Raw genomic sequence first — 23,560 nt, 5'->3', positions numbered from 1 at the left:
CCTCCCCCCGCGCGAGGTCGCCCCATTCCCTCTCCCGCGTGAGGTCGCCCTATTCCCTCCCCCCGCGCGAGGTCGCCCCATTCCCTCCCCCCGCGCGAGGTCACCCCATTCCCTTCCCCCGCTGGAGACCACCCCATTCCCTCCTCCCGCGCGAGACCACCCTATTCCCTCCCCCCGCGCGAGACCACCCCATTCCCTCCCACTGTGTGAGACCACCCCATTCCCTCCCTCCGTGAGGCCACCTCCATTCCCTTCACCCGCGCGAGGCACCCCACTCCCCCCCGCGCGAGGCCACCCCACCCCCGCGCGAGACCGCCCCATTCCCTCCTCCCGCGCAAAGCCGCCCCATTCCCTCCCCCCGCGCGAGGTTGCCCTATTCCCTCCCCCCGCGCGAGGCCACCCCATTCACTCCCACCGCGCGAGGCCACCCCCATTCCCTCCCCCCTGCGCGAGGCCACCCCCATTTCCTCCCCCCTGCGCGAGGCCACCCCCATTCCCTCCCCCCTGCGCGAGGCCACCCCCATTCCCTCTCCCCCTGCGCGAGGCTACCCCATTCCCTCTCCCCCATGCGAGGCCGCCCCATTCCCTCCCCCCGCGCGAGGCCGCCCCATGCCCTCCCCCGTGCGAGGCTGCCCCATTCCCTCCCCCCCGCGCGAGGCCGCCCCATTCCCTCCCCCCGAGCGAGGCCACCCCATTCCCTCCCCCCCGCGCGAGACCGCCCCACTCCCCCTGCGCGAGGCCACCCCACTCCCCCGCGTGAGGCCACCCCACTCCCCCCACGCAAGGCCACCCCACTCCCCCCGCGCGAGGCCACCCCATTCCGTCACCCCCTCCGTGTGAGGCTACCCCCATTCTGTCACCCCCCGCGCGAGGCTACCCCATTCTGTCACCCCCGCGCGAGGCTACCCCCATTCTGTCACCCCTACGCGAGGCTACCCCCATTCTGTCACCCCCCCGCGCGAGGCTACCCCCATTCTGTCACCCCCCACGCGAGGCTACCCCCATTCTGTCACCCCCCTTGCGCGAGGCTACCCCCATTCCATCACCCCCCCGGCGCGAGGCTACCCCCATTCCGTCACACCCCCATTCCCCTGGCCCTGCGCGAGGCCACCCCCATTCCCCCCCACACGCGAGGCCACCCCCATTTCCCCCCCGCGCCAGGCCACCCCCATCCCCCCTGCGCAAGGCCACCCCCATTCCCCCCCGCGCGAGGCCACCCCCATTCCCCCCCGTGCGAGGCCACCCCCATTCCCCCCCCGCGCGAGGCCACCCCCATTTCTCCCCCGTGCGAGGCCACCCCCATTCCCCCCCATGGGAGGCCACCCCCATTTCCCCCCCGCGCGAGGCCACCCCCATTTCCCCCCCCCGCGCGAGGCTACCCCCATTTCCCTCCCACGCGAGGCTACCCCCATTTTCCCCCCGCGCGAGGCTACCCCCATTCCCTCCCCCCCGTGCGCGGCTACCCCCATACCCTCCCCCCTGCGCGAGGCTACCCCCATTCCCTCCCCCACACGCGAGGCTACCCCCATTCCCTCCCCCCCACGCGAGGCTACCCCCATTCCCTCCCCCCCGCGCGAGGCTACTCCCATTCCCTTCCCCCATGCGAGGCTACCCCCATCCCCCCCGCCGCACGAGGCAAACCCCATTCCCCCCCCATGCGAGGCCACCCCCATTTCCCCCCCCGCGCGAGGCTACCCCCATTTCCCCCCAGCGCGAGGCTACCCCCATTTCCCCCCACGCGAGGCTACCCCCATTCCCTCCCCCCGCGCGAGGCTACCCCCATACCCTCCCCCCTGCGTGAGGCTACCCCCATTCCCTCCCCCACACGCGAGGCTACCCCCATTCCCTCCCCCCCACGCGAGGCTACCCCCATTCCCTCCCCCCGCGCGAGGCTACTCCCATTCCCTTCCCCCATGCGAGGCTACCCCCATCCCCCCCGCCGCACGAGGCAAACCCCATTCCCCCCCCATGCGAGGCCACCCCCATTTCCCCCCCCGCGCGAGGCTACCCCCATTTCCCCCCAGCGCGAGGCTACCCCCATTTCCCCCCACGCGAGGCTACCCCCATTCCCTCCCCCCCGCGCGAGGCTACCCCCATACCCTCCCCCCTGCGTGAGGCTACCCCCATTCCCTCCCCCACACGCGAGGCTACCCCCATTCCCTCCCCCCCACGCGAGGCTACCCCATTCCCGCCCCCCCACGTGAGGCTACCCCCATTCCTGCCCCCCGCGCGAGGCTACCCCCATTCCCGCCCCCCGCGCGAGGCTACCCCCATTCCGCCCCCCCGCACGAGGCTACCCCCATTCTGCCCCCCCCGAGGCTACCCCGGTTCTGCCCCCCCGTGCGAGGCTACCCCCATTCCGCCCCCGCGCGAGGCTACCCCCATTCCACCCCCCCACGCGAGGCCACCCATTCCCCCCACGCGAGGCCACCCCATTCCCTCCACGCGAGGCCACCCCATTCCCTCCCACGAGGCCACCCCCATTCTCCTCCCCCCGCGCGAGACCGCCCCATTCCCTCCCCCTGCGCGAGACCGCCCCATTCCCTCCCCCCACGCGAGACCACCCCATTCCCTCCCCCCGCGCGAGGCCGCCCCATTCCCTCCCCCCGCGCGAGGCCGCCCCATCCCCTCCCCCCGTGCGCGGCCACCCCATTCCCTCCCCCCGCGCAAGGCCGCCCCATTCCCTCCCCCCGCGCGAGGTCGCCCCATTCCCTCCCCCCACGCGAGGTCGCCCCATTCCCTCCCCCCGCGCGAGGTCACCCCATTCCCTCCCCCCGCGCGAGACCACCCCATTCCCTCCCCCCGCGCGAGACCACCCCATTCCCTCCCACCGTGCGAGTTCACCCCATTCCCTCCCTCCGTGAGGCCACCTCCATTCCCTTCACCCGCGCGAGGCCACCCCACTCCCCCCCGCGCGAGGCCACCCCACTCTGCGTGAGGCCACCCCACCCCCTCCCCCCAACGAGGCCACCCCCATTCCCTCACCCCACGCGAGGCCACCCCACTCCCTCCCCCCACGAGGCCACCCCCATTCCCTCACCCCCCCGCGAGGCCACCCCATTCCCTCCCACCCCCGCGAGGCCACCCCATTCCCTCCCTCCGCGAGGCCACCCCCCTCTTCCCTCCCCACGTGAGGCCACCCCGCATTCCCTCCCACCCCCGCGCGAGGCCAACCCATTCCCTCCCCCCACGCGAGGCCACCCCCTTCCCCCCACGCGAGGCCACCCCCATTCCCTCCCCCCATGCGATGCCACCCCCATTCCCTCCCCCCCATGCCGAGGCCACCCCTATTCTCCTCCCCCCGCGAGGCCACCCCATTCCCTCCCCCACGCGAGGCCACCCCATTCCATCCCACCCCCCGTGTGAGGCCACCCCATTCCCTCCCACCCCCCCGCGTAAGGCCACCCCATTCCCTCCCACCCCCCGCGTAAGGCCATCCCATTCCCTCCCCCCCGTGCGAGGCCACCCCATTCCCTCCCCCCCGCACGAGGCCACCCCAATCCCTACCACCGCGCGAGACCACCCCATTCCTTCCCCCCCGAGACCACCCCATTCCTTCCCCCCGCGCAAGGCCACCCCATTCCCTCCCCCCACGCGAGGCCAACCCATCCCCTCCACGCGAGGCCACCCCACTCCCTCCCCCCCACGCAAGGCCACCCCACTCCCTCCCCCCGTGCGAGGCCACCCCACTCCCTCCCCCCGCGCGAGGCCACCCCATTCCCTTCCTCCCACGCGAGGCCACCAAGATGTACCACACAATAACCACCAACCCACCACACAGCGACACAAGGCGGTATTTTTGTAAAAAATATACTCTTTATATAAAAGGTTTCTTTAAGCAGGCTTTCAAAAATACAGTTCTTTACTCAAAATGGTGTTCCAGTTACTTGCAATACTTTTCAAAGAGTCCACAGTTCTTAAAAGGCACTTTTCATGTTCAAATAGGCTTCTTTTGGGGTCTGTGCGCTTCGTAGCGGCTTCGGTACGTTTTGTACGATGTTTTAGGCGCGTCGTGCCGTTTCTCATGCTTCTCGCATGAGCACGCGTACGCTGGACTGAAGCCGTACGGACCGTACCCTCGTAGGTACGCGTCGTACAAGTCCGGTACAAGAGAAAAAGGTATCAAGGAAATAATACAACAATCATTCATGAAGAGAGCACATTTAATTACCCCTTCAAGAGTATCAAATATTCATTTTGAGTACATCTGACATCATTTTCAAAATGACACAAAAACAGGCGCTTATTCAATTATTTTAGGAATGCCAAGAACTTACGAACTTACAAGAGAAATTGGTGAAACGAGGTTACCCTAAACGTCTAGTTAAAGGAGCACTCAAACGAGCTTGGTACACACCCCGGGAAAATCTACTTACACCCAAAAACAAACACGAATCTGAACAACTGGTTTGTGTACTGACTTTCAACCCCAAAGCGAATAAGGTTAAACAGATTATTTTAAGGAACTTGAGGCTATTGGACCATCTAAATATTCCCAAGCCCCTGTTTGCCTTTAGACGTGGCAGGAATTTGAGGAACCATTTGGTAAAAGCTACTCGTCAGTCGTCCACGCCCACAGACACAAGAGGCCTTTTGGGGTTACCAAGAGTTATAGGGCACTTTAAGTGCAATAATTGTGTGGTGTGTGTCCATACCAAAGACTCAAAAGTAGTGACGATTCATAAAAAACTACATAAACAGTTATGTTTTTCAAATTGTAACACGAAAAATGTTGTGTATTGTGTGACATGCCCGTGTGGAAGTTCCTACATTGGACAAACCACACAAGCTGTCAAAATGCGGATTATTCAGCATAAATCCCGGATTCGTTGTAAGACCATGGGGGCTCCCATGGTCCAACACTTTATGGAAAATGGACATGGAGAAAATGATCTGGAGTGGACTATTCTGGCAGTAGTGAAGGACCCCACTAAAACATCATTACAGAGAAAATTAAATAACTTAGAAGCTCGTCTGATAGAAAGATACCAGACCTCCAGTAGGGGCTTAAACGACCATGATGAGGTTTGGTCCTTGATTGAGAATTGACCCGTCCTGTATTTCTAGGCTAGAGTCATCTTCAAGTGATTCCAGGAAGGGCGCGCTAGTCTAAGGGTGCGCTAGATTATGAGTGTGTTTGATTTCTGTTTCACACATTTATTCCTGCATTTTTTCCTGTGTATAATGTATATTGTATAATGCACATAATGTATACCCTCGGTGGTCCATCTGTAGGGTTCTCCTTCGCAGTTATGGTTATGGTCATAATAATTTTATTGTATATATGTATATAATGTACAGAATCGTTTGGTGTAAATGGGAGCTGTGCTCTCTCCCTTCCCTCCGGTTTGGTGACCTTGCCGTTCACACTGTGCTTTCCTTCTCCCTTTCTAAATTCACTTAAGGGGTGTATTTAATTAATGTAGGTGTGTTTGCCGAGTGCGATTTGTTATCGCTGATGGATTTATTATTTTTTCATAATAATTTTTATTTAGAGCGGGATACTGGTGCTTTCAACTTTATATCTCTATTCATTTTCGGATTTGAGACGGATAAGTATAGAGGCTGAATGTAGAGCGTAGCGGCCACTTCCCAGTCCTCTGTCTATGCTACTGCTGGCAGAGGGAGGGATTTGTGCAGAGCGGGAGCCTTATTTCCGGGTAGAACGCCTAACGCTCTGTTGTTACACTACCCTGAGCGTGTGCGGAGTGGCGGTGTAGTGAGGATCTCTTGTGGAGACTGACCCGACTTTGATCTAGTAAGTGGATCATTAGCCTTGGTGACGCTGCTATAGACTTGGATAGAGGTGCTCAAAGGGCTCAAATAGTATATTTCTATTATGTTTTTAGAAACGTAGTGGAGAACCGGTGGTCGGATCTCATGGAAAGTACCTGTTGATAAGCGCGCACAGTGGTTTAAAGGTAAGAGCGTTTCTTGAACGTTGCTGTTGGTTGAATGCCGTGCGGGACAAAGGCGAAGAATATATATCTTGCCTATGTATATTATCAGTCCATCGAACCCAAGTGATATTCTGCTATATTGTTCTTTCCCCATGTTGGCAGTACTTTTGTGTGTACCGTTTGCGCAGCCACGCAAGATAGAAATAAGGAAGATACATGTAAGTGGATTAGGATAAGATTCTGCTGAAGGGGTGTAATGATTCGAATTTCGGCCGTGGTATACTTTGGTTATAAATGGGGTTTCGGACGATGGTGGTTCAGTGATAATTAATTCTGTATGCTGTTACCACCATTTAGTTAATTGTCAGTATTTATTGGTGACGGTGGCCTGGTTGAGGGCTATGTACTTATGTTATTTTGTTTTTTCCTTTTGCTATTCTTTTCTTTTAAAGAGTCACTTTGTGGTTGATGGGATGTAAGGTTTATTTCGTTCACTGTGGAGGGGTCCTTTGTGGGATCTTTGCATTGTGTGCACTGCTTGGTCACCTTTCCTTGTCCCGGGGATGATCCGGATGAGAGTAATGTTGTTCCCCCTTCCCTTTTATTGTTGTAGTTGTCGTTCAACCCCTTTCCTGAAGAGGCCATAAGCTAATACTGGCTGAAACGTGGTCACGTCGACAGACATTGGATGGAGGAGTCACTAGAGTCTTAGTGACTCGCAGATTGTTGTTGGGACACCTGTAAAATTTGGGCCATTTTTGCCCCCCTTGCTTGTGTTTTCCCTTCTTTGTTTGACTACCTCCCAGTGGTCCGCCTGCCATTTAGAAGGGGACACTGATGGGAATGACTTGCTTTTGGGTTAATTGTCATGTGTAGTAGATTCTTTGTGCAATGTATATAATTGATGTTGTGTGATATGTCATTGTGTCTTTCTTTGAATAAGCGCCTGTTTTTGTGTCATTTTGAAAATGATGTCAGATGTACTCAAAATGAATATTTGATACTCTTGAAGGGGTAATTAAATGTGCTCTCTTCATGAATGATTGTTGTATTATTTCCTTGATACCTTTTTCTCCTATATATATATTGTCCTTTATACCCAGGTATCATAGGGTGAATTGGGTATACCCCTGTTGTTTTTGACTAGTTTATTTACACTTTGTTAAGTGTGAGGTGACCAAAATAAGTTATGTCACATTAAATGTGGATAATAATTTGTTTTTGCCTTCACAGGGACGGCGCTTTGCCATCGAGAGATATATATTTTCTTTCAGTTCTTTGGAATTGTTGTATGTTTTATTCATTGTGCTATTGTATGTTGGTGTATGAATTGTGCATGCTTTGTAGCCATAATTGTTGAGGATGTCCGAGCCTTATATGGTGAGTTACTCAGAGGAAGATATTAATAAGTTGAAGCAGATCCCATCACTTCTGGGTGTAGACACCTCCGGAGTGAGGAATCTCAGTTCAGACAAGGGTGAATGATTGATACAACTTAGGAAAAAGAACACTAGGACTCAATTGCATGCCCAAGTACTGTTGGAATACTTAAAATCCAACACTATACGTGCAGGCCTGCAAGTTAAAAATATTCCTGTGATATTTATAAATGATAAGACATACTTGGTTGACTTCAGTGGGGTTGGGACAAAATGTTCCCGTGATTGGATTGTGTTATCTATCCAAACTGCCTTAAGGATAAGTGAAGAGGAACTCAAGGAAATTAAGAGATTTGAAGAAGAAATTGGAGAAGATACCACCATAACAGATGCTAAATCACTGTTAGAAACTATTGAAAAAACATTAACTGATTTTAAAATCCATACAGTTAATTTGAAGACATCTAAAGTAGTGAAAGACATCAAGAACTACAAATTAGAGTGGGTATATCCTTATTTAAAAGAGGATTTTTTCAAAAATAATAATCCAGGTAATCTTAATTTGCAATACAGAGGGAGATCACGGACCAAATTCGTTACCTTCTCGGATTCCTCGTCTGACTCGGAGTCAGGAGAAGGGGCCTCCTTCCAACCTTACCCCACATATCAGCCTTACTATCAATATCCTAGGGCTTACCCGCCCCCAGCCCCTTTTTTAGACAGAGGTGGGAACAGGGGTCGCGGGTTCCGAAGAGGATGGCGAACACCTATGCCTCAGAATCAGGAACAGGGATTCTTCAGGACACGCCACAAAGTGTACAGACGTTAAACCACAATGAGAGTCATAGTAGCACTGGCCTGGAGTTGATGCCTGTATACAATTTGTCTAAACAACCCTTGTCTGATGTGGTAACTACAGTATTCCAAAAGGGGTTATCTTTTGTGCCTACGGTAATGCAAGACCCTGTAGATACTACAACTGAAGTGTTGCATTTTCTCAGGAAAATTCGATTGAAGATCTTTTTTTCTGATTATAATGAAAGCAACGAAAGAAATTTCAGTGGCCTTAAAAAGAAGTCCTCCTTTTGCCCACAACGTTTGGCGATGCCCGAGGAAGTTTTGGTCTTTGAAGACCAAACTTTACGTGAAATAGATCTGTTAAATTCCAAACAAATTCCGTTCAGATCGAATTTCTCAAAACAAGAACAACTGGCGTTACAAGAACTAGCCAATAACCCCCTTACGGTTATTAAACCAGCCGATAAGGGTGGGGGAATAGTCCTATGGGATTCCAAAAAATACGATGATGAAATCGTAAGGCAATTAAGTAACAGGGAGCACTACCGCCCTCTAATTGATAAACCCACAGCTAGACTGAAAGCCCAAATATTACATCTTACCACTGATGCTATGGAAGCAGGGTACTTGTGTAAAAAAGAATACGAGTTTCTAAATGTCACAGAACAGAAAATACCAAACATATATGTATTGCCTAAAATACATAAAGATGTATCCCAACCACCTGGAAGACCAATTATTGCCTCTTGTGGCTCAATTCTGGAGCCACTAGCTAAGTATATTGATGTATTTCTCAAGCCATTTGTAGCACAAACTAAAGCGTATGTGAGAGATACGATGGATCTCATCTCCAAAGTTGAACTCTCGTCGTTCAACGGGGACCAACAGTTGTTGGTTTCCTTCGACATCGAGAGTTTATATACTAACATACCACAGGATGAGGCACTGATGGTTATGAGACAGGTGTTGGACACTAGACCGAGACCACACATGGTTCCTTCTGAATTTCTGCTTGAACTGGCAACGATTTGCTTGAAAAATAATTTTTTGGCATTTAAATTGGATTTGTTTTTGCAGGTTAAAGGTGTAGGGATGGGATGTTGTTTCGCCCCTGAGATAGCTAATCTAGTGATGGATTTTTTTGAAAAAAGGTATATCTTCGATGAGGGGACTCCATTCAGAGATCACATTCTTGAGTGGATTCGCTTCATCGACGATGTATTTATGATATGGAAAGGCACACAAGAAGAACTTGAGCAATTCCATATATGGTTGAACACTCGTACAACTGACCTCAAATTTACCAAAAGTGCTAGTAATACACGCATTAACTTTTTGGACGTATGGATCATTGCTAAAAACGGCAGGTTGGAGGTGGACTTGTATACCAAACCCACCGATAGAAACACTTTACTGGATTACTCGTCAGGGCACCCACGTAACCTCAGGGACAATCTGCCCTACGGGCAGTTCCTGAGGGTACGACGTAACTGTACTGACAAGAACGATTATTTTAGGAATGCCAAGAACTTACAAGAGAAATTGGTGAAACAAGGTTACCCTAAACGTCTAGTTAAAGGAGCACTCAAACGAGCTTGGTACACACCCCGGGAAAATCTACTTACACCCAAAAACAAACATGAATCTGAACAACTGGTTTGTGTACTGACTTTCAACCCCAAAGCGAATAAGGTTAAACAGATTATTTTAAGGAACTTGAGGCTATTGGACCATCTAAATATTCCCAAGCCCCTGTTTGCCTTTAGACGTGGCAGGAATTTGAGGAACCATTTGGTAAAAGCTACTCGTCAATCGTCCACGCCCACAGACACAAGAGGCCTTTTGGGGTTACCAAGAGTTATAGGGCACTTTAAGTGCAATAATTGTGTGGTGTGTGTCCATACCAAAGACTCAAAAGTAGTGACGATTCATAAAAAACTACATAAACAGTTATGTTTTTCAAATTGTAACACGAAAAATGTTGTGTATTGTGTGACATGCCCGTGTGGAAGTTCCTACATTGGACAAACCACACAAGCTGTCAAAATGCGGATTATTCAGCATAAATCCCGGATTCGTTGTAAGACCATGGGGGCTCCCATGGTCCAACACTTTATGGAAAATGGACATGGAGAAAATGATCTGGAGTGGACTATTCTGGCAGTAGTGAAGGCCCCCACTAAAACATCATTACAGAGAAAATTAAATAACTTAGAAGCTCGTCTGATAGAAAGATACCAGACCTCCAGTAGGGGCTTAAACGACCATGATGAGGTTTGGTCCTTGATTGAGAATTGACCCGCCCTGTATTTCTAGGCTAGAGTCATCTTCAAGTGATTCCAGGAAGGGCGCGCTAGTCTAAGGGTGCGCTAGATTATGAGTGTGTTTGATTTCTGTTTCACACATTTATTCCTGCATTTTTTCCTGTGTATAATGTATATTGTATAATGCACATAATGTATACCCTCGGTGGTCCATCTGTAGGGTTCTCCTTCGCAGTTATGGTTATGGTCATAATAATTTTATTGTATATATGTATATAATGTACAGAATCGTTTGGTGTAAATGGGAGCTGTGCTCTCTCCATTCCCTCCGGTTTGGTGACCTTGCCGTTCACACTGTGCTTTCCTTCTCCCTTTCTAAATTCACTTAAGGGGTGTATTTAATTAATGTAGGTGTGTTTGCCGAGTGCGATTTGTTATCGCTGATGGATTTATTATTTTTTCATAATAATTTTTATTTAGAGCGGGATACTGGTGCTTTCAACTTTATATCTCTATTCATTTTCGGATTTGAGACGGATAAGTATAGAGGCTGAATGTAGAGCGTAGCGGCCACTTCCCAGTCCTCTGTCTATGCTACTGCTGGCAGAGGGAGGGATTTGTGCAGAGCGGGAGCCTTATTTCCGGGTAGAACGCCTAACGCTCTGTTGTTACACTACCCTGAGCGTGTGCGGAGTGGCGGTGTAGTGAGGATCTCTTGTGGAGACTGACCCGACTTTGATCTAGTAAGTGGATCATTAGCCTTGGTGACGCTGCTATAGACTTGGATAGAGGTGCTCAAAGGGCTCAAATAGTATATTTCTATTATGTTTTTAGAAACGTAGTGGAGAACTGGTGGTCGGCAGGGGCGGTGGGTGAGATTTTAAAGTGGTGGGCGCAAACGAATTAGCATACAGCACCGTAGCGAGCGAGCGTAGCGAGCGAGCCCGATCCCTAAAAGGTGGGTTTGGGGGGGTTACCCCCCACAAGAAAATTTTGAAAAAAAGAAGAAAAATCGTGCATTTTCAAGCAAATTTGAGAAAGCCGGAAGGTTAATAAAGCAATTGTGAAAGTGCAGTTATTACATTAATAGATGGCATAACATAGGTAGCTGCTTATTCAGTATTACCACAGAGCTTCATACATTCTGTCCTATTATGCTCAGGTGCTGAATTCAGACTATAAGACTCATGGAAATCTCAGCTCTAAGAGTAGAAGAAGTTGCACAGCAGTGTAATGGTTGCCAGGCTCGTTCCGCAGGAGCGTCAGGAACTTGAAGAAAAGTCCACAGTCTTCCCCTACGGCCTTCCGACTCTATTAGACTCTAGAGTAACGAATGGCACGCAAGGGGAAAACAGGGAACAAAACAAGGAAAGGCGGGGGAAGAAAAACAGCCTTACAATATACTGAATATAAAAGAGGCAGCGCAATGCGCTGTTACCGTGATTCTGGTTGAGCTGAACTGAAAGTTGCTATGCAAACAATATCGAAAGAGAAAACCAAATACATGTGAAAGTGAACATGGAACAGGATCGGGACAGAAAAGAACTGGGCAGTGCCATATAAACTACAACACAATAATGCGTAATTGGCATCACTAAACATACACTTCGGTTAATCAAGAGATGCTATGTACATTGCTGGATTGTACATCAAACAAGAAAAGATGCCTATAGGACAATATTCTCATCATATGAAGTCAAAGGATTTACTTGCAAGTATATACCAGGGAAACTAATATTTGAACACCCATAGAAGAGCAATCATTATATCCAATATGCCTACGGCAACACACCACTGCTATCACCAGTTACAAAGCAACACAGAAGCTACATTTGGCTTGTGTCAAACCATCTGGAAACAAGAGCTGCTGTGTGAAATCACTGCCACACCTGGCTCTAGTAGTACAAGTACAACATGCATTAAAAAAGAAATCAACATTCAATTATTGACCCAAAGCATCAGACGTAGAGTGTGCCAATTTCACATTTTACCTTTTATTAGGAGATTGCTCCCAAAATCCTATCTCCGACCTCTGAGTAGCTCCCAGGTGAACAAACTCAAACACCAAAGTTTTGGCCCATAATGGCATGTGGCGTATACTACTGCCAATCATTCAATGACGTGATATTGTTATTCATTCATGCCTCAGGTTGCACTCAAACCTTGGGGCGATGCAGTTCCCCCTGAGCCACATTCGACTGCAAATAAACGAAGGAGGGCAAGTAATTATCTACCCAGAAAGACCGCCATTTTATTTAAGTGTTTCCCAAGGTGTGCATTTGAATCAACAAAAAAGGTGATTAAACCATTGACTGTGTGCTGCATGGGACTGGAGTGATGTTTTCCATGCCTTCGATTTATCAACTCTCAAATCTTTTGTAGCCACAGCAGGAAGCACTTTTACTTTCAACCAATATCATTACAGCATCTCCAAACTGCCCTCGGGTTCGCAAGGCTATCTAGCCTCGAAAAAATGGCACGAGACATCGCTGTCAAGTGGGTTCTCGTCACTTGTGACACACTAAAGCAATGTCGGCATTTTAGCCACGGACATTTCGCATTCTGAGATGAGGTTAATGTGAGCTTTATAAACATGGCCTTAGAAACCCATAATGCAACGTGCAAGAGGGACTGTATAAAATGTCATGTGAAAAAGTGAGCAGGCTACATAATATTCCTTATGCAAACAAATTAAAAGTATCTTCAACATTGGACTCAGTGCCTCATTCTCTGTTTGTTCTACTGTGTGTTATATTGGAGAGCGCTGTGAATTGAATCATTCTGTGCCCCTCTGTCTATGCAAAGTGCAGTCCTACTTCTATATTAGTAGAATGTCCCGGTTTTTGATTTTCAACCTCTAGTCACCCTATGGTTGGGAGAATCCATTTAAATGTATAGGAGACCCCTTCATAAGCTGTTTAGCATTACTTCTGACACAAATACGTCAAGTTTCGTTTGTGGTTTAAATACCGTAATGCATCCCAGTTCATAAATAGCGCATAAACATCCTATTAAACTGTTTCCTTAAAAAAAGTTTTTAATGTTGCTCTAAAAAGAAAGGAGCAAAGTTACTCATCAAGAGCCATCTACCATGGGCACACAGTGGGGGAAAAAACATTAACACTATGCATAGAAAAAATGAGATAATACTATATTTCCATTTCCTGTGAATTGTCGCTGGCAGTTACCACAAACAAAGCAAAAGGCATTCTCGAGATTAGGAACGATTAATTAGCGAATGGGCCTCGCAGGGCCCCGTTTAAAAAAACTCGGCCTCTAAACCAGTTGAGTGCAATGGGGCAACATGCTGGATTTTCCGGCTCCGAGTAGGCCTGTCTTGTTTCTGTGGTAACCTATCTGTCGTCCGCCGTCAGATCTCAAGGTGGAAAGGTTTGACGGAAATTGAAAGTTAGTGCTGGCGAGGGACCAGTGGTCCCTGGCATTTGTGCCGTGATTTTGCGCCCCCGCGACAAGGGCCCGCACCAGCCATTTCCGAAAGGCCTCTGTTAATGAAAGAAGGGAAGAGCGGTGCTTTCCTACCTGTTATTGTTGGACGGGTTGGACCAACCCGTCCAACAATAACAGGTAGGATCACCCCAGCTGCCGCTGCTGCTTCCCTGTCACCCCTGCCGCTGACCCACCACTGCTTTGGCAGCAGCCATGACTGATGTATAGCTCCCCCATCCCTCCTCTGCCGGCATGTAGCAAGCAAAGGCAGATGATTTTGTGGGCCATACATAACATATAATTACAGCAGATAGATAACAGTAAATTCAAGGGACGTTTTTCACCTCCGGGCTCTGAGTGCAAACTGCTACCCATCTATAATTCGATAAATTCAGTTCGCGATGAGGTATCACTCAAAGGCACTACGTGAATCACAAAAATAAGGTACACTGAAAACATTAATAAGAAGAGTGAAACTGTGGCAGCTGTCTTCGGAGCTCACGCACACTGAAAGCATGGAAATGTAGGCCAACTGAAACCTTGGAAGCAGAGTCTTCAATGTGCTCAAACTCAAACCTTCAAAGCCACGCAAGCTTTGGTGTTGCCCCCTCCCCAAAGCCCCCGCCCCTTCTCCACTACTCAGTTTCTCACCGTATGACATCTCCCCACCACTCTTATCTATCTACGACACAAAAGACTTTAAGTTCACTCTCTGCCAACACCCGTTTCCGCATCCCTCCGCCCTCACTACCCCCTTCATGCCACCCCACCTCCTCTCTCTACCACATAATACCGCTCTTATTTATGCATTTTTTCTTCCCCGCACTCACGGGCCGGGGCTTTTTCTTGGTGCCCATGCTCTCGTAGAAGGCTTTCGCTGCCTGCCAGTCCATCTCTCCCTCGGAGGCGACATGCTTGAGGCCCGGTGCGCTGTCCTTCTGGCCCGGCACCTCCAGGAAGCCGGAGGAGCCGCCGCCTGGGACGGTTGGAGTATGAAATTAAGCGGCCCACAAACTCAAATGGCGGAGAGTCTACATCTTGGGGGTGGAGGTTGGGGGGGGTTGCGAGGGAGGGGGTTCGCGGGGGAGGGTGGTAAATAAAATAATCTTACCTGGTCCGCGCCACCTCGGGTCCGTTGGCGCCTTCAACAGTGCCGCTCGGTGTCTGAGACTGTCTCAGCCAATCCAGAGACGCTGCATTAGCAGCGCCTGCCCTGGATTGGCTAAAGAGCACGGATAGGGCTCGCCCATACCGAGAGACGGGGGCTGCTGCATGAGGCAACCCTCGACCTCTCGGGCCCCCTCCCTCTCAGTACAACTAGTGGCTGGCTGGCTGACAGAGAGTGCGGCGAATGCGCATGCTCGTGCTGGTCATGAAACAAACTCGAGCATGCGCAAATTGCGAGCCGCTGTCAGTCAGTGGGTAAGGTGAAACTGTCACTCAACCTTAGTGCTCGCCCCCCGGCCCCACCCCCTTCATGTCCCGACTCCCGGCCGGTATTGATTTCTTTTGAAGCTACCAATTCAAATTCATTGCACACAGCAGCACGCACCGCGTGTGTAGTGGGGCAAGCAGGGCTGGTGGGGCTACGCCCCTACGCCCCAATGGACGCACCGCGGCTGGTGGTCGGATCTCATGGAAAGTACCTGTTGATAAGCGCGCACAGTGGTTTAAAGGTAAGAGCGTTTCTTGAACGTTGCTGTTGGTTGAACGCCGTGCGGGACAAAGGCGAAGAATATATATCTTGCCTATGTATATTATCAGTCCATCGCACCCAAGTGATATTCTGCTATATTGTTCTTTCCCCATGTTGGCAGTACTTTTGTGTGTACCGTTTGCGCAGCCACGCAAGATAGAAATAAGGAAGATACATGTAAGTGGATTAGGATAAGATTCTGCTGAAGGGGTGTAATGATTCGAATTTCGGCCGTGGTATACTTTGGTTATAATTGGGGTTTCGGACGATGGTGGTTCAGTGATAATTAATTCTGTATGCTGTTACCACCATTTAGTTAATTGTCAGTATTTATTGGTGACGGTGGCCTGGTTGAGGGCTATGTACTTATGTTATTTTGTTTTTTCCTTTTGCTATTCTTTTCTTTTAAAGAGTCACTTTGTGGTTGATGGGATGTAAGGTTTATTTGGTTCACTGTGGAGGGGACGCGCTTACAAACCTGGTAGTGGCTGATTCACTGGTCGGGCAGACTCCAGACACGACATGCCGTGAGGGGAACGGCAGTTTTGGTCCTTGTTGAGCCGTGAGGTGAACGGCAGCCTGGCACACCGATGACTTCATTTCCCAGACGCCCCATTGCGCACTGCACCCGCGTCATAGTAACGGCGCCTGGAGCCCTCAAAAGCAGCGAGGGCATACCGCAGCGCGGGATGCGCGCGGGCGTGCCCGAGCGCCCGCGCCCGTCGGAGCCAGAAGGAGGCTGGGCTGGGCCACGTCCCTATCATCTGCAAAATGGGCAAGAGGAAGCTGGCTGGAAATCAGGTACAGGGGGGTTCTAATGCTAAAGTTCCCCGTAAAATCTACCTCTATAATTTCCTATTTGACTACAGCAGTGGGAGTTTTGAATAATGAAATTGAGGTTGCCGAAAGGGAACTGGGTATAACCGCTAGAGAGGGTGAAGACCTGTTACCTGTTACAATCCCATCTTTACCCCTGGAGCCTGAGTTGACTGTAATTAATGGCACAAAAATTGTCTCTGCACTCCCGGTGACGGCTGGAACTGGCATGGGGGACCGGGACTTACTTTTGGAAGCTCCTGCTACTGAGGCGGTAAATTTGTCTAAATGCCAGGATTATAAGTCACAGGGATCCCGGGCTCCAACTAAAAAAACCGGCAAAAAACAAAGGGGGCCCAAACCAAATATAGTTAAGTCCATTTCTGGGCTGGATGATAATATACAATTGACACTACGGAACCTGGTGGAAGAGATTTTCTCGTCTCGGTTTGAGGCCATACTGACTAATGTTGCCAAGGATGTCATTGACACTATGAATACGTGTGTGGCGGACCTAAGGAGAAAATGTGACCACCTGGATTCTATGATTGACTCATTTAAATCCGATGCTAAATGTCTTTTATTGAATAGTGGACGGTTAAACCCAGTGTTGAAAGCATGTTCTAAGGCTGATTCTGCAGTTACGCCCCTACAAAGGAATCATTCTTTATCTACAGTTAATTTAAATTTAGAGGCGGTAACTAGTCATTCGGACTTTAATGTACAAGAAGCTGGTGATGGACTACTTTTGGCTGGTGATAAGAATTGTGTCGATCAAACTGTGGGTAGTAAGAAGGATGTATGTAATAAGAATGTAGAGCAGTTGGGGAAAACATTGTCTCCCAACACATGCACAATTAACCTACCACCAGAAGCCACTCCCCTGGTTGTAGTTCTAGTCGGGGTTCCTCCTTTATCAGCTAACGTTGTCGAATCTACGGCTGCCCTATTGAGAAAGACCAAGCATTGGTGTGAGCGTCATTCTCCTGGGCCTGCAGGGATTTCTGCTAATATTATTATGGCAAGACGAGTTGGCTGGGTGGGCTATGGCCCTAAATGTGTTACTGGGGATTGTATCATAGTTAATTTCAATGATTACAATACACCCGGAAGATTGCTCTGGAATGTAACGGACCATCTTGGTGGGGATATTAGAGCTGTGCTCTTGGGGTTTTTCTATCCACCCCCTAGGAGATTGTATGACCCTATCAATCCTTCCCTAGTGGATAGGTCTGTCTCCCATGACCGAGTCAGTAGGTCATTTAAAGGTAGGGAGAGTAAGGTAGTAACATTACCAGTACAATATCCATCTCTATTACCCACCCCTAGGGATAAAGGGCTGTTGACTATTAACAGTTGTTTTCCCCTTTCCCAGATGAATCAGAATGATTGACCACCGGGGATAGGGGTCCCCAGAGTAGATTCAGTTCCTATGGCCCAAGACCCAGTTGAGAGTATGGAAGATTCCACTCGAAACTGCAAAATTATTACTTGGAATATTGCCGGCCTCAATTCTAAGAAAGACGATCCTCTATGGCTGAACACCATAAAACAATATGATATAATCGCCCTACAGGAAACATGGGACAAGGGGGACGGTTTTTGGATAGATGGATATAGATCTTTCTCCCTACCGGCTTGTCCATCTAAGGCTGGTAGAGCGAAGGGAGGTCTGATGTTCCTTTTGTCTCTTAACCTCAAAGGCTCTCTATCAAGAATAGAGGTCGATTCGACTGACCTATTAGTCCTAGATGTAAGCCGCCCAAATAATTTTAAATTGTTATTGATTAATTTTCATAATTCAAGTGATAGCATAGACATTAATCAGCACTTGAATAAACTGAATAACTTTTTAGTCGAATATAGGAGAGTTCAATCCACTACTTGTTCTATACTGCTTTTAGGGGATTTTAACACACATTTATGTGATCATTTTTGTCATATATCTGATAACCTGGTCTATACTAATTCAGAGACCCTGCATTTTGAGCATTCCCCTCGAGGCGTTGCCCTGGAGAGTTTTTTGTCTGAAATAGATCTTTTTGAACCCTCTTTTGCTAACTCCTTTGATCGCTATTATACATTTAAGGTAAGTGAGACAATTATCGATTATATCTTTTTGTCCCATAATTTACTTGACAAGGTCATTTTTTATAATGCCATATCTTCTCCTTATAGCGATCATAATCCTGTTCTGCTGGAATTGGCTTGTAATTGTGGGTTCTTAGAACTGAGAAGGGGAACACTTAGTCCTAATAACTTGGCAACTCGTGATCAAGACAGGAGGCTTAAGTGGACCAAAGTGCTACCCACTCTATTCTTTAATGATTTATGTATGAACACCAGGGATCTTATAACATTATGTAACGATCCCTCAAATCCGGAGGAAGTTACATTGGAAGCTTTTGTGGGTATCTGTTCTCAGATTGCCATAGATCTGATTACTAAATCCAATGGGTATGTGCAATTGAAAGAAAAATGGTTTGATAAAAATTGCTCGCAAGCACATCGTGCTTTAATTTTAGCATTGAAAACCTCTCCGCAAGATAGGCCCTTGATAGCGAGTCATAGGAAACTATACAAGCTCGCGATCCAAAAGCGAAAATCTGAAATTAAAGCTGAAACTTGGGATGCTCTGCTATCTGTTAACGTCCTAAAAGATAGTGCCAAGTTTTGGTCCATTGTTAATACTCCCCTTTTTACAGGTTTGGACAACTGCTGCCAGGTCAGCAATGTTACGGAAGCCCAATGGTTGAACCATTTTGAAGGGATCTATGGTTCTAACGAGCCCTGTGATCTAATGTCTAATAACTTTTCGCAGCAAGGTTTTCCTCCTCTTATCTTTGCTGTCGAGGATATAGAAAAGGCCATAAATGACACATCAAGTAATAAAGCACCAGGTCCAGATCATGTCCCTGCGGATATTTATAAGCATAATCCCAGTTTCTGGGCAAAGATTCTGGTCAATGTTTTTAATGCCGTGGCTTTGATTGGGCCTCCCCCTTCCTGGTGTCATTCAACAATTATTCCGGTCTTTAAAAAGGGTCAACGGAGTGAACCAAGGTGCTACAGACCCATATCCCTGATTGATTTGGTTGTTAAAGTATTAGGCAAAGTTATTCTAGGTAAAATCACAGATTGGGCTGATGATAATAAAATTATAAGTAACTTACAATATGGTTTTCGTAAAGGTTGAGGCACTATGGATCAATGCCTGAACCTTTTTATGCTAATAGGAAAATATACTATGGCTAAGGAGGGCACGCTGAAGCTGGCATTTATGGACCTGACCTCAGCTTTTGACCTGGTTAACAGGTCGAAGCTGTGGTCTATTTTATTAGAAATGGGTCTGGATCCGCCTTTGGTATATTTCTTAGTAGATCTCCATCGCGATCTTACCGCTTCGATTAGGTTGTCCCAGGATGGTAGATGTTCCAAACCTTTTAAATCTAGGAGAGGGGTTAGACAGGGGTGCATTATGGCACCCCTGCTTTTTACCCTATACATTAACGCCTTGGATAAAACTCTGGTTAAAGCGAGCTTGGATATTCCGCGTGTAGGAGATACTTTAATTCCAGTTCTCCTATACGTGGATGATGCTGTTTTATTGGCTAGGACGGCGGTAGGTCTACAGCGTCTATTCGATGCATTTGGTGAGTTTATGCTGTCCTTGGACCTAATTGTAAATATTGGCAAATCGCATGTTCTGTCAACAGGCCGCAGAGCTACAAAACCAAGAAATTTTTACTGTAATGGAGGTTTAGTGTCTTCTGTCCCCTCTTTTACCTATTTGGGGGTCGTTTTTGATGAAAGGAGTACTTGGGGCCCACAACAAAAATTAAAAAAGAACGCAGTAATTAGATCAACTTCTGCTGTGTTAGGTTTTGTTAAACGATTGGGGGCAAGACCAATGGAGGCCATCATAAAAATATACACCTCTAAGTGTCTGGCCATAGCAGGATATGGTTCCGCTATTTGGGGTTATAAATCCCAATTAGATCTACAGGTTGCGGAAAATAGTTTCTTGCGGAAACTCCTTTCATTACCACAATCTACCCCTAATTTTTCTCTGCATCAGGAACTAGGATTGGGATTTTTATCTGACACTCTGAGCTTGGCGCCGTTACTTTGCTGGCTCAGAGTGTTGCTTGACTCAGATTTAACTCTCAATCAAGAGATACTTCGGGATTGTGGTAAATTGGATAGAGTCAGTAATATCAAGTGGTTGGTTTATGTCAAATCTATGTTCTCCAAATTGGGACGCCAGGAGCTATATGATCACCCGGAAAAAATTAGGAAGGATGATCTGAAATGGGTGAAAAGTAATTTTATAAAAATGATGATGATGGAAAGGGAAGGGAATGAGATACAAAAACCATCAGTAAGGGCTCATTCCCTAATAAAAACTATTTTAACAATAGAACCCTACCTGCTTATTGTCACTAAACCATTTCATCGTTGGCTCCTGACTAGATTCCGATTCAATCTAATACATTTTACTTTGGGGGACTATCCGATTTGGTCTAAACCTGAGGATGCTGGACTATGTTCCTGTGATAATTACTCTATTCAAGATACTTTACATTTTTTATTGTTTTGTAAACACTATTCTACGATTCGGAAGAAGTTTTTGGTTCCCCTACTTAGAAAGAAGGGCTTTCTTCAGGCCAAACCTGCCCTACTTTATTTACAAATGTTAACCAATACTTGGGAAACTTTTTGTATAGCGTCTTTTCTAGTGGCTGCAGTTAGGTTGAGGGGTAGAATTATAGCCAATGGAAATTTTTCTTGTTTAGACATGGTATGATTTAATGGCTTGTTATTTGTTATGCGACCATGCTTGTTTATGCACTTTAGCTTTGTGAGCAATGAAATAATTTTTATGATTGGTTTTATGATGAACTTAATAGTGTTATTTATTGTATTTTGTATGTGTATATGAATGTTATTGTTGTTTTGTACTTTTATGATTTTAATTAATCGATTAAAGTGGATTGAATTGAATTGGTTCACTGTGGAGGGGTCCTTTGTGGGATCTTTGCATTGTGTGCACTGCTTGGTCACCTTTCCTTGTCCCGGGGATGATCCGGATGAGAGTAATGTTGTTCCCCCTTCCCTTTTATTGTTGTAGTTGTCGTTCAACCCCTGTCCTGAAGAGGCCATAAGCTAATACTGGCTGAAACGTGGTCACGTCGACAGACATTGGATGGAGGAGTCACTAGAGTCTTAGTGATTCGCAGATTGTTGTTGGGACACCTGTAAAATTTGGGCCATTTTTGCCCCCCTTGCTTGTGTTTTCCCTTCTTTGTTTGACTACCACCCAGTGGTCCGCCTGCCATTTAGAAGGGGACACTGATGGGAATGATTTGCTTTTGGGTTAATTGTCATGTGTAGTAGATTCTTTGTGCAATGTATATACTTGATGTTGTGTGATATGTCATTGTGTCTTTCTTTGAATAAGCACCTGTTTTTGTGTCATTTTGAAAATGATGTCATATGTACTCAAAATGAATATTTGATACTCTTGAAGGGGTAATTAAATGTGCTCTCTTCATGAATGATTGTTGTATTATTTCCTTGATACCTTTTTCTCTTATATATATATTGTCCTTTATACCCAGGTATCATAGGGTGAATTGGGTATACCCCTGTTGTTTTTGACTAGTACAAGTCCGGTACGCCTCTTGCCGAATCTCACGCTTCCCGCGTGAGCAACGCCTATATATTTTCACTGGTACGGACCGTACCTTCGTGGGGACGCTTCGCACAGCTGGTACGAACCGTACCAAAGCTCGCGCTTCACGCGTGAGTGACGTAGCGCGACACTGGCACCGTACAAAGCCCGTACAAAGCGAAGGAAGCTTCGTACAGGGGCGCTTCAACACACAGTACCTGCTTCTTTGGGGGCAATGTTCGTGGCGGCCTCAGCAGTCCCGTAAAGGGCGTCCCACGTTGCGTTGCAGTCCCGGCTCTTCAGCGGACGGGGATGCTTCGTGGGGCGCTCGGGGACGTCACAGCTCACAACGAAGGGGTCAGAAGCAGGAGGGGCAGCTCAGGGGCAATCCTCAGCGGCGCAGCACTGTCGGCTTCGGCCAGATGGCGAACAGGGTGCTTTTGGGTCCTTACAGTGGTCTCGGCGGCGCAGGGTCGCAGAGGCTCGGCGCTTGGACACCGGTCGTCTCTCCTAACGTTGCGAGCTACGGCTCGAGGGGGCAGTTGCTTGCTTTGATCAGACCAGGCAGGCTGGTTTTCACGGTGCTCACAGCAGCCCGGGCAGCCAGAAGTCGCGGTGCTCAGTGAGATGGAGGCACACAGGTTCTCTGGGGTCAGCGTTGCAGGGTCACCCACAGCAGCTTCCTCTTCTTCCAGGGGAAAGATAGCGCCCACTGTTCCTGGGGCGCAGTTCAGGGGGCAAGTTCACAAGCAAGCCCTTGGAGATTGTTTGTAAAGCACAAGTTGAATAAAAGTTTCTTCTTCAGTCTTTTCCTCTCCTTCAGCAGCAAGGCACCCACCACAGGCCAGTCTCTCAGGCTTAGAGACAGTACTTCTCCTTGCAGCTTTCCCAGGTCCTTCTCTTCAGGCAGAGTTTCTTCCTGGCGCAAACAGGATCTGATTTCTTAGGAGCAGGGCTCCTTCTTTTATACAGCAATTCTTTTGTTCTTTGTCGCCAGGGGGCCTGGGCCTGGCTCAGTCCGGTTTTGGAGCACTTTGTTGTGGTGACTCTGCTCTTTGCTTTCAGCAGCAGGGCAGAGACATCAGCCGCTCCACAGGGGGCGGAGCCGGCATTGTGGTGGCAGAGCACCAGTCTATTCAGAGTCAAGGTGTACTCCTCCCACCCATCCTGGTGTAATCTCTCTACCCACCACCTGGCAGCCAGCCTGTCTCCTGGAATTCCACAGCCCTGCTCCCCCACTGAAACTAGGCAGCCCACACACACACAAAGCAGAGGCGGACTGAAATGGCCAGGTCAGTAAATACTAACTTTCTAAAAGTAGTATTTACAAACACAGTAAATTAACTTTACTAAAAGAAGTATTTTATTATTCTGAGTTCAGGCATACTGAACTTGACTTTCTACCATGCTCTATGAGTCCACTGGGATTACAGCGTGTAGTAATTCCAGCAGCCCATTCTGGCCTATGGAGAGCAGGTAGCCTTCAATAGTGAAAAACGAAAATGGCTGTAATTCACTATTAAGACATGCCACACACATCAGGGCATGTCCTACCTTATGCCTACATTGCACCCTGCCCTTGGGCC

At 48.4% G+C, this 23,560-nt stretch overlaps 1 protein-coding gene across 17 annotated transcripts in view; it reads left to right on the top strand.

Annotated features, from left to right (window-relative positions):
• The first annotated feature begins 5,625 nt into the window (after positions 1 to 5,625).
• Positions 5,626 to 23,560, top strand: part of LOC146833113 (uncharacterized) — a 787,180-nt gene continuing 769,245 nt past the window's right edge. For 13 of the 17 annotated variants that reach the window (XR_014960516.1, XR_014960513.1, XR_014960509.1 and 10 more), the window contains exons 1-2: positions 5,626 to 5,758; positions 5,850 to 5,921. Coding sequence is in view for 2 of the 17 variants with exons in the window: in XM_085600737.1 (XP_085456863.1) it covers positions 8,036 to 10,375 (2,340 nt within the window). In the remaining 15 variants the exon portion in view is untranslated. Of the gene's footprint in view, positions 5,759 to 5,849; positions 5,922 to 6,062; positions 6,119 to 6,513; positions 11,354 to 15,410; positions 15,465 to 23,560 lie in introns of those variants that run through there. The other 4 variants (XM_085600737.1, XM_085600738.1, XR_014960517.1 and 1 more) reach the window with 4 other exon arrangements.

This window comes from Triturus cristatus, chromosome 4_2 (genome assembly GCF_964204655.1).
Source record: "Triturus cristatus chromosome 4_2, aTriCri1.1, whole genome shotgun sequence".
Lineage (NCBI taxonomy): Eukaryota > Metazoa > Chordata > Amphibia > Caudata > Salamandridae > Triturus > Triturus cristatus.
Note: the sequence above shows the minus strand (reverse complement) of the source record. Positions and strands in the feature narration are given on the sequence as shown.